We start from the raw sequence: 18,375 nt of genomic DNA on the forward strand, positions 1-18,375 counted from the left end.
TTGTGAATCACCCAGAGCATTCTTCCCCATATAAATGTGTTGTACAACAACCCCCACCACCCCCAGTCAGTATGCCCATGATGGGAGTTGTAGTCTAAGTCAATATGTGGAGGGTAACAGGTTGGAGAAGGTCAACGGCGCAGAGTAACCTTGATAGCAGTTCTAATATATAAGGCAGCTACCCCAACTGGGTACCCTCCAGATATTTTGGACTGCAATTCCCATTATTCCTGACCGCTGGCCATGCTGGTTAGGACTGATGGTAATTGAAATCCAGAATGTCTGGCAGGTACTAGGCTGGGGAAGGCTAATATAAGGCAGCAGAGTCTGCATTTTTATGCGGCAGGGCCTTGCTATTTACTGTTTTACTCTGTACAGCACCATGTACATTGATGGTGCTATATAAATAAATAATAATAATAATAATAATAAATGTAACATAGGACTAGGAAAGTATGGATCTGTTCTGTATTTGTGGATTGTCAGACGTCTTTTGCTCCGTCATCTGCTCATTGGCAGAATCAGATTGGAGGTGGGGGGTACGAGAATTTTGATTGACTTGCGTTAATGTGTATTAGCGCAAGTGTGCATTTGTTCAAATCCCCCCACAAAAGTATATAACATAGTTTGCAGGTCTGCACAACTCATTAGAAAGTGGTGTGCTGCGGAATCCGTAGGTCACATGCATAAAAATCTGAACTCCATAGATATGCCCATAAGACAAAGAGCAGCTGGAGGGAGGGTGATGTTAATCACTGGACAATGGTGCAGGAAGAAATGACTGAATCGCCCCCCTTTCAGTGCTATGATCCCAATCTGATTCAGCCCCACAGCTGCTTCATTTTTTTTTTAAAAAAAAAGGAGGGGTGATTGCCACGACACAGGCTCTGAACACCAGACCCGGCCGCAGCTACTCCCTGCTCAAGCCAAGCACCACCGCTTGATACGCCTGAGGCAAGGGATAAAACCCACCTTCCTCCAAACTATGTGGAGAAAGGGGTTTAATGGAGAAGGATTTTAATATATATAAAATAAAACACTGTGAGTTATATCTGCTTAGGTGAATGATTGTCAGAGTGGGTGCTAAATGTGTAACCTTAAGATGATAAATGCCAAACAGACACGTGGGATTTTTGTGGTAGTTTTAAAAACAAAACAATCAAAATTTATTTTTAAAAGTTCACAAGCTTTGTTTCCAATAACAACATTTAAAAACCTTTTTGAAACCTTTCATACAATCCTGTCACTCATTCACATATGCGCTTTCCTTTTTCTCACACAATCACTCTTGAACTTTCTTTATTATCAGTATTGATTGATATACCTCAACTACGTGCACACCACACTCTAAAGACACCACTCACTACACTGACTCTCAAATTTCCCAGAACTTAAGTACCATAAACACAGAGAGCACTACAGACTCTAAGAGTACCTAACAAGTCCCTCACAATCCCCTCAGTCCTTCCCTTATATATCACTCCTCCCCCTCCCAAGACATTCTAACTCCGCCCACTCAGGCCAACATTCTAAAAACCACAGACTTACAAACTGCAGACATACATTTGGAATTGACTTGTGGGGTGTAACGCCACAGCGATCCTATCGTGATGTTACATGTCACGTCTAGTTTTGCCCCCTCTAATTTTGAAGATATTTTATGAGCTTCTATATCAGCCTCCCACAACCTGGTACCCTCCAAATGTTTTGGACGACAGCTCCAAGTATTCCTGACCATTGGCCATGCTGGCTGGGGCTGATGGAAGTTGTAGTCCAAAACATCTGGAGGGCACCAGGTTGGGGGAGGTTGCTCTAGTCTATACGATCTTATAGTCTGATCCTAACAAGGCTTACTCAGAAGTAAGCGCTTGTTTATTTCACTCTAGGCAAAGGCAAACTTTGTCAGTTTTATTTTGTTCATGTACCACTTTATATTACAAGTGTGAGCATGTTACATAGATATTTATAGCAGCAATTTTTGCATTATGTGCATTTTTTAATGCACTGAATATAAACAACATCAAAGGCTTTATGACATTTCAGGGGAGAGAAACAACTTAAAATACTGCATTCCAGTTAAAATGGTGCCTCACAGCTTTTTGCTTATACTCAGCAAGATTCAAACACGTTCTAAAATTTGAATGGGGGACGAGTGAAAATCCATTTAACAATATATTAAGAGGAAGCAGTTGGAGGCGTAGTGTTAAGATTGTTCAGCCATTTTTCATTGCTTTGCACTTTCTTGCTCCAAGGTTTCTTTTTATTGCTGCAGTTTACTCTGATTGCTTAACATCATAAGAACATAAGAAGAGCCATGCTGGATCAGACCGAGGGTCCATCTAGTCTAGCACTCTGTTCATACAGTGGCCAACTAGCTGTCAACCAGGGACCCACAAGCATGGCCAATGGTCAGGAATACTTGGAGCTGCAGTCCAAAACATTTGGAGGGTACCAGGTTGTGGGAGGCTGATATAGAAGCTCATAAAATATCTTCATCTAGACAAGACCCTGGAGAAAAGGTTCTCACTTAATAATGTCCTTGGAACAGATTCAGAGCTAATTTAAGTCAGCCAGTGTCGCATTATACATCTCAGAGTTAAATGTGCTCTGATCTGCTTCAAAGGAATTCCTGAGCAACTAAAGATCTACTAAAAGTAATTTAAGTTTCAAAAGGAATGCCTTTTGGTTTGGAATGCCTCACTTCTGAATATCCTTGATATAATAGAATGGACTGTCCATTTCAAATGTAACATATATTCTAGCGACTACAATCAAATTAGTGAAACACTTTCATTTGATTTACAGATACAGGGGTGGAAGGGAAGTATTTGTTTAGCTCTTTTTATCAATATGTAATTATTCTTGTACTGTGTGGACCTAATGGTATTTGATGTGCAACTGGGGATTATAAATGTGAGACGGCAGATCTGCTGGCTTAGGATGGGGTTAAGATGGAGCAGAGATGTCTCCCCACCAATGGAGTGGAGCACATTCACCCCAGATGACTGAGATACGCTCAGGAATGGTGTTTCTATCAGCAGTATGCTCCAAAAAACTGGGAATTTCAGGGGTAAGTTGGAAGCAGCTTTGGATCATTGTATCTAAAGCCCCTTCATTTCCCTAAGAGAACCCAGGATTGGGCCCCTCAACTATGCCAGCCTGGATCCAGAATGGATAATTCCCTCCCCCACAAACAGCAATGGGGAGGGGGAGAGAATTTTTAGAAATAAAAGACTGCTGAGGGAGAGAAAAGAAGAACTGGCACCCCTCCTGTCCTGGTTGGTATGAGCCAACAGGGCTTTGAAAGTAGTGGAGAGTCTGCCACTTCACTCCCCGTCTGGTTCGGGCAGATGGGAGTCAAGGTCTATAATACAAACAATTGTCCAACTCTCATCTCAGATCAATGACAGCATAGTCTCCATGACATCTGATGTTGTCTATGTGCTGATGGCTATGTGCTACCTCCAGTATCTGAGGCGGTAAGCCTATATACACCAGTTACCGGGGAACATAGCCATCTCCCAACTTGTTACATCACTCTCAGTTTACTGATAAGATGAGCTCTGCATTTTGGGAAAGTACACTTAAGAGAGATTGTGTCAACTGCCATGGTCACCTCAGTGATCCACAGAGTGTCTAGGGTAGCGGGGTAGGCAACCCAGTGGACTGCAAGCCCCATAATCTCTGATCACTAGCCATCCAAGCTAGGACTGATGAGAGTTATAGTCTAAAACATTCTGAGGGCACCAAGTTCCCTAACCCTGACCTAGGTCTTTGACCAGTTATATCAACTGGAAACACCCCAAGAGCCTCAAGAGATCCTTCAGATTACATCGGCCTCAGGAACAAACAATTTTAACATTGCACACTGCTATGGGAAGCTGCACAGTTAGTAAAAGGGTTAAATGACAATGAGGTTCAATTACAGAATCATAGAATAGCAGAGTTGGAAGGGGCCTACAAGGCCATCGAGTCCAACCTTTCAATCTTTTTCTTTGATTGACTACTTTCCCCTGGAGACATAATATAGAGCGACTAGTTTCTTAGACAGTATAATATTGCATGTCACACAAATATTCAACTTTTGATTTATTCCAATGTGGAGTACAGGTTCTGCTAACTCTTTAACTGTGGCAATATATTAAAATTAATTTAATGAATTGTTTCCAAAAGGGGGAACACCCCCCCCATGAAATATCCATTGATAAACAGGTGTGGCAGAGGAAAAAACATTCATATTCTAGCATTCAGAGCAAAATATGGAAACCTCCATGCCTACTCATATACTATCTGATACTAGGAATGTGTAAAGCAGAGATGGGGAAATTGTAGCCCTCCAGACGATGTTGGAGTCCATCTGCCCCTCGCCCTCCCCCCACCCCCAATGGGCACAGAGCACTGTGCCCCATGCCCAGCTACTCGTGGTTACTCGCAAGGAGCTGGGACATACCAGTGATGGCAGGGACACATTCCGCAGTCTCGGGATCATCCCGAGACCGTGGAAAAATCAGAATTAATCTGTAGGGTGATATCCCGGGCCAAGGGAGGGATCTTCCCTCCCTGATCCCAGGATGCCCTGTGCATCATGTGGACACACAAGGACAATCTCAGGACGATCACTGGGATATCGCCCTGTCTAGCCATGCCCCAGGTTGGGAAAGACTGCTCCAGCTGAGGCTCTTGCCTTGGGAAAATAGAAAAAAAAGATGCATCAGCTTCAATGATTGAGCTAGCAACAAAGGGCTAAAATATATGATATATTAATTATGTAGCATGCAGCTTAGCCTCTCTTTCTCTTCCAATTTTGTGTGTGGGGCCGCAATCTGGACTGGGACTACCACATGCAGTTAAGGGAGGATTAACTATAATCTCCTCCCAGGCACTTGTTGATGTTGTGTTTTTTTAAAATTCACCTGTGAGGGAACTAAAGAAAGAATGAAAAGCCTCCATGGGAGCAGGGCAGGGGAGAAGATTTATAGTATGTAAGACATAGTGTAGTTCATCCCTAACTCAGGGAGACAAATGGCAATTTCAGCCTAATGCTTTCAATGCTATTCTGAAAGAGGAATAAACTTGACAAAAATACTCCAGCTGGGAATTACATATATAAGTACACCTAGCAATTAGCAAGGGCATAATTTGGCTCTCACCGTGAAGAAGTCCCTGAAAACACCAGCTCAAAATCATAATAAAGAGACAAATATTCACAACTATTATAAAATGAATAGAAAAACATATAGCATCAAAACGTCAGAACGTTGCTTTGTAACTAGGGTGAGGATATGGAAAGGAGGACAGGGCTCCTGTATCTTTAACTGTTGCATAGAAAAGGGAATTTCAGCAGGTGTCATTTGTATGCATGAAGCACCTGGTGAAATTCCCTCTTCATCACAACAGTTAAAGCTGGAGGAGCCCTGCCCTCTTGACCAGATACAGGAGCCCTGTCCAACTTTGTATATGGTCACCCAATTTGTAAATAATTACCAATAATGAACGTTTCCTGACTACCAAAGTCACCTTTTGTCCAGATAAATATAGAAAATATACAAATTGAAGGTCACTGGAATTTAAAGATATTTCATATGAGAAGTAAACAACCTGATCCTAAACATGTTTACTGAGAAGGGAATGTGCATGTGTTCACGGAGGATATATACACATTGAAACATGCTAAGGTTTACTGTGCAGCAGCCTGATACTATGAAGAGTTTCGTAACCTAAACCAGTTGAAATCAGTTGGCTTTAACTGCACTTAATTCTATGCAGAAGCATGCTTCAAGCCTTAAACACTCCTTTTCAACATGGGAGTTGCTGATTCTGATGGCTGCTTCCCAAGTTACGGCTCTGATCCAACTACAATTAGACTTAACTATATCAATCAGATTTAAGCATGCCTGGCTGCTAGTTGGATGAAAGCTTACGATTCTAAAAGTTCAATGTTGCACCTAGTACAACTGACATTTTAAAGTGAATATATTAAAAAAACCACCTTGTAAACTTCAGAAAGTCTTTTAAAATCTTTCACCAAAGGAATTCCCATAGCTAGTATGTCTTCCCTTGTGTCCCATTCTCCTGGGACTGTCTCTGGCCCTTTCTTTAGATTCATGCGAACTCTGAATGTTTGTGACAGGTAACTGTGTCTTTTTAATAGCATTTATGCAAGACATATACCATGCAACTGTTATGTCTGATCATTTGCTAGGTATTGTCTTGTCTGTATGAATTGTTCTGTCCCAGTATATTTTATGATCTGCCTTTTTCAATATTGTTTTGGGTGAGTATGTATAGTATGGTGTAGGTTATTTGATAAGGTTGAATTTGATGGCCAGTTGTTGGTGAATTATTTTTGCAGCTATAATGATGATGATGATGATGATGATGATGATAATTAATAATAATTGGGACTTGCCAATAAGAGAAAAACTTGTAGGTTCTGCAGTTCAGGGACTGAAAACTTAACAGTGATCACAAGCAATGTAAATTAAGCCACATCTCATTGCCAGTGTTTGGAATCCAGCAGATCACTTTTCTCCCTGCAATGCAAGTCATTGTTAGAAGTGTGCTAAAAGGACTCAAACTCAAAGTAATTGACCAGGGGGGGATCTACACTACTGCTTTAAAGCGCTTTATAACAGTTTTGACAACTGTTGGAGCCCAGGACACACTGCATATACAGGTTTCAAAACGTTTTCAAAGTGCTTTAAAGCGCTTTAAAAGCAGTAGTGTAGATCCCTCCAGGAACAAAGCCATGAACAGGTCAAAATATTCTGAAATTCCCAACCAACACCCAGAAACTTTGTAGGATGATACAATGCAGGAGCATAACACAACCTGTTTCGGTGCAGCAAGACTTTTTGAAGTCTTGGCACTAACACGGGGAATTTGGCTTCTGGTTTAGGCAAAATGTTTGAGGGTAGCCCTACCAGGAAGCTCACCATAGAGTCAAACCCATACAAAAATTCCAGGCAGCAGTCGGATATCAGTATTTCCATCTGTCTAAGTTATCATTGTTTATCAGGCTTGCGTTTTTTAAAGTTTTTGGTTTTTTACTGAGGAGCCTGTTGGCCTAGTTATTCCATCAAAGACCTATGGCTAGCCAAAAGCTTTGAACATCAGATACAAAGCCTACCTTGAGTTCCTAAGGAGCTTTGTAAATCGTCCTAGCAACTGTCAGGCTGAAGTTGGTCAGCAAGCAACTGGTGCAGATGGAGACTATAAGAGAAACAAGGGAGTTGATTCTCATAGTTGCTTCCCCCAGGAGGGTAGTGGATTATCTTGTCTTTCATTACTACTACTGGCAGTCTGACATTATTTCCTACCAGGTCTGCAGAAATCTTACCAAGGTCAAACTGAAATCCTCTGTCCCTGACTTTATCGTGCTCTCCGCTCCTCTGATGCCATGCTTCTCGCCTGCCCAAGGACCTCTACTTCCCTTACTCGGCTTCGTCCTTTTTCTTCTGCTGCCCCTTACGCCTGGAACGCTCTTCCAGAACACTTGAGAACTACAAACTCAAACACAGCTTTCAAAACTCAGCTAAAAACCTTTCTGTTCCCTATAGCTTTTAAATATTGAGTTTGTTCTGACTCTATACTGTTTAGCTTCACCCTACCCAGTGCCTGTTTACACTTCCCTGTGCCTGTTTGCATTCTCTTTCCCTCCTTATTGTTTACTACAACTTTATTAGATTGTAAGCCTATGCGGCAGGGTCTTGCTATTTACTGTGTAATCTGTACAGCACCATGTACATTGATGGTGCTATATAAATAAATAACAACAACAACAACAACAACAACAATAATAATAATAATAATAATAATAATAATAATAGTACTTTTACTTACTTATTTTATTTGCAAGGTTTATATACCACTCTATATCCAACAAAATTCCTTAGTGGAGAACAATGAAAGAAAGAAAAAAGAATCCAAATACAGAAGTAAAGCATTTAAAATCAGAGTATAACAATAAAACTGTGGCTGGCCAATCAGAAAAGCCTTGTTTAAATAAAAAAAAAATTCATGCGCTGAAAACAAAATGTTGGCACCTGCTGGCCATTAACTATCAGCAAACTCCACAGAAGGCCAGTGCATGAAAGGCTGTACTTCGAGTGGACTCTGAACAGACCACAAATATGAATTATAATAATAATTTCCTTTTCTCCCCATGATTCATCCCTCTTAATATATTACGTCTGTTAGATTGTAAACATGTTTTATATAGTGAACAGTCCTGAGTATGTCTGTCTGTATGTGTAGAAAATACATGCATAAAATATTAGAAAGGTATTGATAATTTAATAGTGCAATCCTTAATAAAATTATTTGAAGGGACTCCTCTCAATGGGACCTATTTTCAATAGTCATTCATTTTTAGGATCACTGTCAGAAAATGAGGTCTGACAGAAAATGGAGAAGTGTCAGCTGCCAGCTAGGGAATTCTTGCTGGATATAAGAAACACTTTTATTATGCTGATTGTGGCTTTAAATTCAGGTGGTGTGAAATGTTATCCTGAGTAGTTTAGAGCTACAGTCCTTATTGGGAACAAACTCCATTGAACTTTGTGGGATTTATTGCTGAGTAAATACATATAGGATCAGGGTGCCCATTTGCTATACATATTAGCATATTAATTGCACTTTCTATATTCAAGAATCAATGAAGCAGAGGCTATTTGTATTACAATAAATCTTTTTAAAGGATTCTGCAGAATTTATTGCAGCTGCAACAAAATATAATCAGCAAGAAAGCTCCTAAACCAATATATTGAAAGAGTGGGAATGAATGTTTCTAAAAGCTAAATCAACATTCCTTACCTGTTTTGGAGAACAGTGCACAGCTTTGGAAAAAATCCAGGAAGTATGCAATGAAAAACACGTATCTCAAAACCACAGGCAGAAGTCCTGAGAAAATGCCAAAAGTGGCATACTAACTAAGTTGCTATCAGTAGTTTGTCTTGATAGAATACTGAAATTTGTTTTCCTTTTCACCCACAGTAAATCAGCTTTTGCTCACATTCATTCAGCTCTGTAGAGCAGAACCTAAAATCCCTTGTAAGCTGGTTATGAGACGGGCTGCATTGAAAAAAGAAAGTAGACAGGGTGTGTCCTAGCCTGCAGGCCTCACATCAAAATCATGTCTGTAATTGGTGCATTCTTTCTTTCCCTGTGAAAGTGATCCACCCAGTGTCTTTTATCAGCACTGAAATAGACGAATGAATCAAACAGTATCCCAATTTTCTGTGCAGCCCCCATTCTATCCATATTTATTCGGAAGACCCACTGTGTTCAATGAGACTTACTCCAAAGTGCAGCTGTGCAGAATTATTCGAAGAATGGTTTCTCAGAGGCATGCGCCACTGAGTTCAATGGTGTGTACTACCAAATAAATGTGCTTCGAATTGCTGGTGTAATTCTGATGTTTTACACTGTAAAACTTACTTGGTGCATGTAAGCGCACCAAGTTCAACTTACTGGCTGCTCTCACATCACAGCAGCATATCATGCAATATGCAGAGATGTGAGCTGCACCATGCATGAGCCGCTTCTGTTTTCTGTAAACAATCTCCAATTCGTGCGATCCGAGGTTGCAGTGTGATGTGCGTGAACCCAGACCGATGGGCTATTCAGGGGCTAAACAACCCAGCAGTTAACCTAACAACAAACCATGGGTTGACTGCTGTGTTGTTTAGCCCCTAAATAATCCATTGGTTCAGGGTCGCATGTCATGCTGACAACCTCCAATCGTGCCAATCCAAAGTTGTTTACAGATCACAGGCTGCGCATGTACCCACAAACCATGGGTTAATTAATCGACAGTTTGCCACTGTTCCACTTGAACCTGGTCATGGTTGTTTGTTATGTAATTTGCCACTCTGCTTCAGTTTTTCATCTGAGCAAACATTTTCTTCTCTACTAGGTAAGGCAGTAAACTAGAATAAACTGATACTAATTGGTACAAGGAAACCAGAACCAATGTAAGGAAGGTTTTTATATCTATCTATTTATCTATCTATATAAAGACAACTTCAGACCTTACTTTAAAAAAAACCACACATTTAAGGCATTTCTGCTGCAGAGTATATAGAATCCAGTATATCATTCTTCTGGGCCAGTGAGAGCTCCAGGTTTTGGAGGGCCCATCAGCAAGATAACCTGAATGGGCTCCCTCTCTTAATGAATCTGCCTTCTCACCACCTTTGTCACCAGATGCTATTGCTCCTCATCCACTTCCTCATCACTGAACATAAGAAGTGCTTGCTGGATCAAACCAAGGGTCCATCCAGTCCAGTACTCTCTTCACACAGTGGCCAGCCAGCCATCAGCCAGGGATGAACAAGCAGGACATGGTGCAACAGCACCCTCCTAACCAGATTCCTCAGCAACTGGTGCACACAGGCTTACTGCTTCAAATACTGGAGATAGCACACAACTATCAGGGCTAGTAGCCATTGATAGCCTTCGCCTCCAGGAATTTATCCAACCTCCTTTTAAAGCCATCCAAATTGGTGGCCATCACTACATTCTGTGGTAGTGAGTTCCATAATTTAACTATGTGCTGTGTGAAGAAGTACTTCCTTTTATTTGCTTTGGAACTCCCACCAATCAAATTAATATGATGACCCTGGGTTCTAGTATTTTGAGAGAGGGAGAAAAATGTCTCCATATCCACATTATCCATACCATGCATAATTTTGTAAACCTCTATCATGTCTCCCTTTAGCCCCCCCTTTTCCCCCAAGCCAAACAATCCCAGTTGATGTAACCTTTCCTCATAGGGGAGATGCTCCAGCCTCTAAATCATTTTAGTTGCCTTTTTCTGCACTTTTTCCAGCTCTATAATATCCTTTTTTAGGTGTGGTGACCAGAACTGTACACAGGATTCTAAGTGTGGTCGCACCATCGATTTGTTTAAGGGCAGTATGATACTGTTTGTTCTATTCTCAATTACTTTTTTAATAATGCCTAACATGGAGTTTGCCTACTTTACAGCAGCCGCACACTGGGTGGACGTGTTCATCGAGCGGTCCACCACAATCCCAAGATCTCTTTCTTGTTCGGTCACCACCAGCTCAGATCCCATTAGGTTATACTTGAAGTTGGGTTTTTTTTGCCCCACCGTGCATCACCTTACACTTGCTTACATTGAACCACATCTGCCATTTGGATGCCCACTCTCCCAGCTTGGAGGGATCCCTTTAGAGCTCTTCACAATCCCGTTGTGTTTTAACAACCTTAAATAATTTGGTGTCAATGGCAAACTTGGTCACTTCACTGCTCACTCCTAATTCCAGATCATTTATGAGCAAGTTGAAAAGAATTAGTCCCAATATTGATCCCTGTGGGACCCCACTATTTACTTCCCTCCATCGGGAGAATTGACCATTTATTCCTACTCTCTGCTTTCTGTTCTTTAACCAGTTACTAATCCATAAGAGGTCCTCTCATCCTATTCCATAACTACTAAGTTTATTCAGGAGTCTTTGGTGGAGAACTTTATCAAAACCCTTTTGAAAGTCCAAGTAAACAATGTCCGCCAGATCACACCTGTCTACATGTTTGTTGACACTCTCAAAGAATTCTAGTAGATTAGTGAGACAGGACTTGCCTTTGCGGAAGCCTTGTTGATTCTTCTTCAGCAGGACCTGCCCTTCTATATACTTACTAATTTTGTCTTTAATAATGCTTTCAACCAATTTACCTGGAAAAGATGTCAAACTAACCGGCGTGTAATTTCCTGGATCCCCTTGGATCCCTTTTTGAAAATTGGTGTACATTGGCCATCTTCCAGTCCATTGATACCACTTGTGTGCTTGACAGGCAGAAAGCCAGTGAGCAAGTTGGCAGTGGTATCTTCTGCTGCTGCTTCTCACCCCCACTGTTGAATGGGCCAGAGCAAGAGGCAGGTGAACAAGCAGATTGCAGTTAATGCCTGATAAACATTCTCCTAAAATGATAGGCAAACCGGTTCCTCAGGTGTTGCAAATAAATAAAATGAAAAAAGAATAAAGCAGGTTTGCACAGTTCAAACGGGATCTAGAATTATGTCCTGAAGGACTTAATGGGCTTAACTGCCAATTAAACATTGTAAGAAAACATTGGGAATGGTCATAAATAAGCATATGGCTCAGGTTGCAATTTTACACATATTTACTTAGGAACAATTCTCAAAGACAAACTTCCTTCTCTGTAAAATGAGAATTGATTCAGGCGTTAAAATAATGTATTCATAGAGATAAAAATGCAGGTGGAATTGTGTGATGGAAAAGCAAGCTTATAATTTTTTCAGCCATCTACCATCAGCTGTCCTCTGAGAAAAATTCTGGAAGAGAGAGAGAGAAAGGTAAGAGATGAAGGCCTCAGGGCTCTCCCCAGCTAGAATCACTTCCCCTTCCCTAGGGCCATCTAACATCAACTGCCCTATGAGAAGAATTCCAGGACAGCAAGTGAAGGAGATGAGGGTAACACCAGACACTGCTCCTGTTCCAGTTGGACTCTCCCTGTCCAGGGCCATCTCCTACCCAGTGGGAAGGATCCTGATAATTATTTTTAGCTGTTAATTTTATTGTGCTTTTATTATTTTTGTTACTTGTAAGTCACTTTGGTAGGGCTTGTATCCTAAAAGGTGACATATCAATCATTATAATAAATTAATAGAATCATAGAATAGCAGAGTTGGAAGGCGCCTAACAAGGCCATCTCAATGCAGGAATCCACCCTAAAGCATCCCTGACAATAATTCAAACATAGGAAGTTGCCTTATACTGAGGCTATTAGTCCATCTTGCCCAGTATTGTCAACACTGACTGGCAGCAACTCTCTAAGGTTTCAGGCTGGATTCTTTTCTAACCCTACCTGGAGAAGCTGAGGATTGAATCTGGGACCTTCTGCATGCAGAGCAGGTGCTCTGCCACTGAGCTATGGCCCTTCACCAACCACTTCTCTACAATAATCATAGCAGAGAAGTGGTGACAAACTGGGTAGCATTTCTCTTGTATATTTTATAGGAAACATTCTAATCCCCCCCCCCCCCCCCGGTCAGTAGCAGTGGTGATGGCATCTTTCAACATTGTAGCAGTCCACATATTTGACAACGATATGCTTGACCAGTAACACAAGTTTGTTCTAGTGCAATCTTGTGCACACTTAGTTGAAAGTAAGTTCCATTGAATAGTGGACCATACCTCTGATTACACACATGCATAGGCTCAGGTTGTTAGCAGAGAGGCCCTCTGGGTATCTTAGGGTGAGTTCACCTGTGTATGGTCATCACTTTATAACTATGAAGCGACAACCTGGATCTGTGAAACATCACAGTTCATACATCACTGATCAAGCTTTTGTGCGGCTTCTAACCTAAGGCAATGAAGGGTGGTGATAGTGTGATAAACCATCATGTGATACATGTGAACGTTGGAATCAGTCTTAATTTTTCTTTCAGAGCAGGACCTGCAGGCTCCAAGATTCCTGAATGTAACTATACTTGCCCTTGGTGAGAATGTAAAACCTTTATTAACTAAATATAATGTAGTCCTGTGCAGTGAAATAATATTTAAAGAGTGCTACCCTTTATCTGCAGAGTTGAGATTCCCCCTCCCACTTTGTTTTTGCCTAGTCGACTGAGGGTGGAGGAGGAAACAGAACTGCTACTCTTTAAAGGATTTACAAAACAAGGCCCCTGAAGGCAATGTTACAGAAACCAGGCACAGAATGATTTCTCTTTCTTTATAGTATGCATCTGAATTTGTGGGATTTTGTTTGGTCCTAGTAAACGTATTGCTAACTATAGATTTTGATTCCCCATCCCCACACATGGGGCATGTTTACACCAGCCCTATAGCCCTCTGCATCCAAACTCCACATGGGATCCTGGGAGCAGGCAGGGACGATCCCTCCATTTTCCTGGGATAACCCTTAGGTGTAGAAAGGGCCAAGGACAACATGGCTATCTTTTCTTGATTTTTAAATGGACTACTTCTGGAGCTCTTCACTCTGAAAAGCTCTGCTGGATCAGGTCAAAGGCCCATCTACGCCAGAGTCTTACTTCCCACAGTGGCCAAGCAGATGCTTGTGGGAAGCCCACAACGAGGACAGGGGAAGCAGTTGTTGTGTTCCAAACAACTCGCATTAGGAGGTGTATTCCCGATGGGGAAATTCACCTTGCAGCCATTGATCCTCCATGAATTTGTGTGTAATTCCCTTTCCAAGCCATCCACGCGTGGGGACCGTCTCCGCACCTTAGGGCAGGGGATTCCGTCAGTTAGCTGTTATGAGGCGGTAAAGCGGAGGTCTGTCCCGCTCTGCATCTACACCCAGTCTAGTCCTCTTTTCGTCCACCGAAACAGCTGCTTTCCTGGGGATCGCTTCAGCCAGTCCTTCCCTTGTAACTCTTACTCCGGTGCCGTTAATGCACCGTTATTTATCCCCCTGTCCTTGGCACGGGGCGGGCGACTACAGTTCCCATCGTGCCATTCGCTGGCCTCTTTCCTTTGTGATGTTTCATCGTCCCCGGGGTTCTCCTTTGAGGAAGGATCGGGGGGGGGAGGGGGAGAGCGAGCGAGAGCCAAGCCAGATCTCGCGAGAGTGCCGCGAGGGAAGGGGGAAGGGTGGCGTCGCGCGTACAAGTTTGGGGTCTGACTGGGCCGTCGCGCCACTTCGGGAAGGCGCCGTAGCCGAGCAGGGCGCTCGCGAGCGACGGTGGGCGGACCAGCCTGAGCCGCTTCCTCCTGCGGCTGCGGCCCAGTTTGCGCTGACTAACTCCTATGGCGGCTCCTGCGGCTGAGGAGAAGGCGGCGGCAGCCCCGAGCGATCGCTCCCCGAAAGAGGAAGGAGAGCTGGAGGACGGAGAAATCAGCGACGACGACAACAACAACAACAACGATGGGCTCGCGGAGCCCAGCAACAGAGATACTGGCGGCGGCGGCGGCGGCGGCATTAAGGGCCCATACGCCCGGCGCAGGCCGCCTCCCGACCTGCGGAGCAGCCTCGTCTCCTCGTCTCGTCGCTTCTCTCACGCGCGCCACCAGCCTCCCCCCGAGCTCGGGCACCTCCATGGCCGCGGTGGAGGCGGCGGGTACCGGCTCAAGGAGCCTTTCCGGTCGCATCCGCCGCCGCCTCCCAATTCATCCTGCTCAAGGCTGCCGCCCGGCCCACACCCCGACACCGGCCCCAGGCTCTCGTTTTGGGAGCGCAGTCACAACGCGCTGGACCGGTTTCGCTTTCGAGGCCAGGCCTACCGGGGCGGCGGCCGATGGGGCAGGAGCCGCGGCGGCAACCCCCCTGGAAGACCTCCCGGACGAGGAGGAGGAGGTGGCGGCGGCGGCGGCGGGTACAGCGGCAACCAGGGCTGGAGGGAGCCCTCGCCACGGAAATGTATCCTTGCCACGAAAGTATTGGGCTTTTTCTTCTGCTGCGCTAGCTCAAGAAATGCGGGGGTGGGGGTGGTTGGGTACGTGACGTGTCCGTGTTTCTCTTGTCCCGGACTCTAACCACTAGGGACGCTTGATCAGGTCGAAGGCGTGAGCCTGGAAGAGGCCATTTGTCCAGTTTTGCCTGCTCAGGGTTGGGTGGAGGCAGCGGTGACGAAACCACATAGGGCAAAGAGCTATGCTCTGTTATCTGTTCAGTGTAGTGGAAGAGCTGAATGTAGAGCCTTTAAGGTTTTAAGAGTGTGTTTTAAGGAGGCGCTGCGAAAGTGAGGAATGCCTTCCTACAACTTAAGTTGCTTGGTATGATTCTGAAATACTAAGTATCCATGGGGGTGCCACCTCAGATGAGCCACATTTGATTTCAGATGTGGTGCTTGAGAGATCTGAAGCTCTCAGAGCTGAATTGCATTTAAGCAAATTGTTAGTTCTAGAACAGTTCTAGAACAATTCTGGTGTGACAGAGCATCTTCTCAAATACATGCTAGTCAACGTTTGTTTAAAGTCTCACATCAGCATTCGATACATGGTTTTTATTTTTGTTTTTATGTTAAGGATTGCTTTTAATTTATTGTGATAGTCTTGTTAGCTGTCTTGATTATGATTTATCCTAGAAAGATGGGGTATAAATGCCTAAAAAATGAATAAATCTTATAACAGATGGATAGCATACAGGGCTGTAATTCTATACATACTTCGAAACATGTCAGGATGATTTATTGCTGAGTAGACAGTCCCAGAATTATACTCAAAGTTACACAACTAGGGTCAGGATTACTTGAGAATAAAACAAACTGAAATTGGTAGGAAATACTTAAGAATACACATGTATAGAATCGTGAGGCACAAATGTTTGCTGTTTTTGATCATATCAACTGGATTGGCTTAGATTTGCCATTAAGTTTAAAAACATGTTTAAGGAATCTGCATTGGTTGCATTTCCAGAGGATAGCCATGTTAGTCTATTGCAGCAAAACCAGCACGGAGTCTTGTGGCACATTAAAAGACTAACCAATTTATTCTGGCATAAACTTTGGTGGGTTATAGCCCATTTCATCAGCTCCATACATCTAATAAAGTGAGCTACAGTCCACAAAACTTTATGCCAGAACAAATGTATTAGTCTTTTAAGATGCCACAAGACTTTGTTGGGTTTGCATTGTTTGAGTAATTTAATATTGGCAGGAATCCCTACAGTGATTAATATCTTGGGTATTTACTACTTCAGCAAGTAACATTTTTGTCTGTGAACTTTATTTAATTATGGCAGTCTTGTTCTGCTGCTGCACATTGAACAGGGTGTGGTTCTTGTCCTGTGTCCAGTTTCAGTTTTCCACATGAAATAGAAGAATAAAACTTTGTGGGGGCATAGTCTGAACTGCTAAATAGCTTGTTCTGAGAGGGCTCTAAGTTGCAACTTGCCCAACTGTTGTCTGTGTTCAAAATGGAAGGATTTAAAAAGTCTCTAGAATAACAGCTGAGGCTTCTCAGTTACTATTTCCCCACCTCCCATTTTCATATAGATGAAGTTGACATGGTGAATTCCATTTCATTCAGTGATATTTAGGAATAGAGAGCTGCTTTAACTTGACAAAAGTAGATAGGGAGACATTTTTATCTCTCCCATAATACTAGAATCCAGGGGCATCCCATGAAGCTGATTGGTGGGAGATTCAGAGCAGATAAAGGGAAGTGCTTCTGCACACAGTGCATAATTAAACTATGTAATTCACTACCACAAGATGTGATGGTCACCAATTTGAATGGCTTTAAAAGGAGATTAGACAAATATCTGGGGAAAGCTATCAATGGCTACAGGTCCTGATGGCTATGTGCTACTTCCAGTATCAGAGACAGTATGCCTATATGCACCAGTTGCTGGGGATCGTGGGCAGGAGGCTGCTGTTGCACTCATGCCCTGTTTATGGGTTACTCGTCAACAGTTGGTTGGTGACTCTGAACAGAATGCTGGACTGGATGGGCCCTTGGTCTGGTCCAGCTTGACTCTCCTTCTGTTCTTATGATTTACTTATCTGAACATCTTAGCCTGCAGCAACTGTTATTATAGAGAAGATACAGTGGGATATGAACACTTGGATTTGAATCCACACATATTCATGAGGTTGCCTAGATGACAAGTCAGTGGGCTGTTTTGTGCAAACACTGTAGACCACCATGGCTTGAATAAACCATGGTGGGTTGTGGCATGTGTGGGCAGCCATTTTGAATATTCAGCCCCTAGCAGGGGAGTTGCCATGTTTTGTCATGTCTGAACATGGGTGGAAGTAGTTGTTGGAGGTGAAAACAATCCTCAGATAACCCTAAAACAAGCTATGGGTTGAGAGTTGTCTAACCCTGAGTTCAAGTGACAAAGCCCAGCAAATTGGACATCTATGGGTACCATGCAATGGGCACCTGGTACAACATGACAGCCTCTCTGGGTCAATTAAGCCATGGTGGTATTGTGCAAACCAGGTTGCCGTCTCCCTGCCTTCCTTTCTCTTACTGGAATGTTGTGAGGTTACCCCCTTGTATTCCACCTTTTCAGGAACTCATTTACTTTCTGAAATGCCTTCTGATTATGAAGTTGAGCATGGTGGTGTGGCCATCCATATATTTTGGGCAAGCCTTTGTTTCATTCGGTATGCTTTTTATGAATGCACAAAAGTGAGATGTCTTCCTAAAACAGTAACCTAAACAATTGTCTTTAGAAGAGCCACACAGATGAGTGTGTTTTAAACAGACAGCATTCCTATCATAAACTCTGGTAATTATTATTTTTGTATAGTGCATTCAAATGTTCAAAGGACTTCATGTGAATTATCTAACTCTCTAAGAAGTTCTTAGGTTGTGGATTTAAGAGCTTTTTTAATACTGCTAATCCAACATGATTACCTTCTCATGCCAAATACTTATCTTTGCAGGTAAATGTCAAGCTCCCATTTTTTCATTT

At 42.9% G+C, this 18,375-nt stretch overlaps 2 protein-coding genes across 4 annotated transcripts in view; one reads left to right on the forward strand and one right to left on the reverse strand.

Moving 5' to 3' along the window:
- The window catches only part of TMEM19 (transmembrane protein 19), a 29,654-nt gene extending 20,591 nt beyond the window's left edge, over positions 1–9,063 (reverse strand). The window contains exon 1 of the mRNA XM_063133870.1: positions 8,815–9,063. The gene's annotated coding sequence lies outside the window, so the exon portion shown is untranslated. The remainder of the gene's footprint in view (positions 1–8,814) is intronic.
- A 5,615-nt stretch (positions 9,064–14,678) lies between these two features.
- Positions 14,679–18,375, forward strand: part of ZFC3H1 (zinc finger C3H1-type containing) — a 50,410-nt gene continuing 46,713 nt past the window's right edge. For 2 of the 3 annotated variants that reach the window (XM_063133872.1, XM_063133873.1), the window contains exon 1: positions 14,680–15,369. In XM_063133872.1, the coding sequence (XP_062989942.1) occupies positions 14,760–15,369 (610 nt within the window). In that variant the 5' untranslated portion in view covers positions 14,680–14,759. Of the gene's footprint in view, positions 15,370–18,375 lie in introns of all 3 variants that reach the window. The other variant, XM_063133874.1, reaches the window with a different exon arrangement.

The sequence above is a fragment of the Elgaria multicarinata genome, chromosome 9, assembly GCF_023053635.1.
Source record: "Elgaria multicarinata webbii isolate HBS135686 ecotype San Diego chromosome 9, rElgMul1.1.pri, whole genome shotgun sequence".
NCBI classification, from domain to species: Eukaryota; Metazoa; Chordata; class Lepidosauria; order Squamata; family Anguidae; genus Elgaria; species Elgaria multicarinata.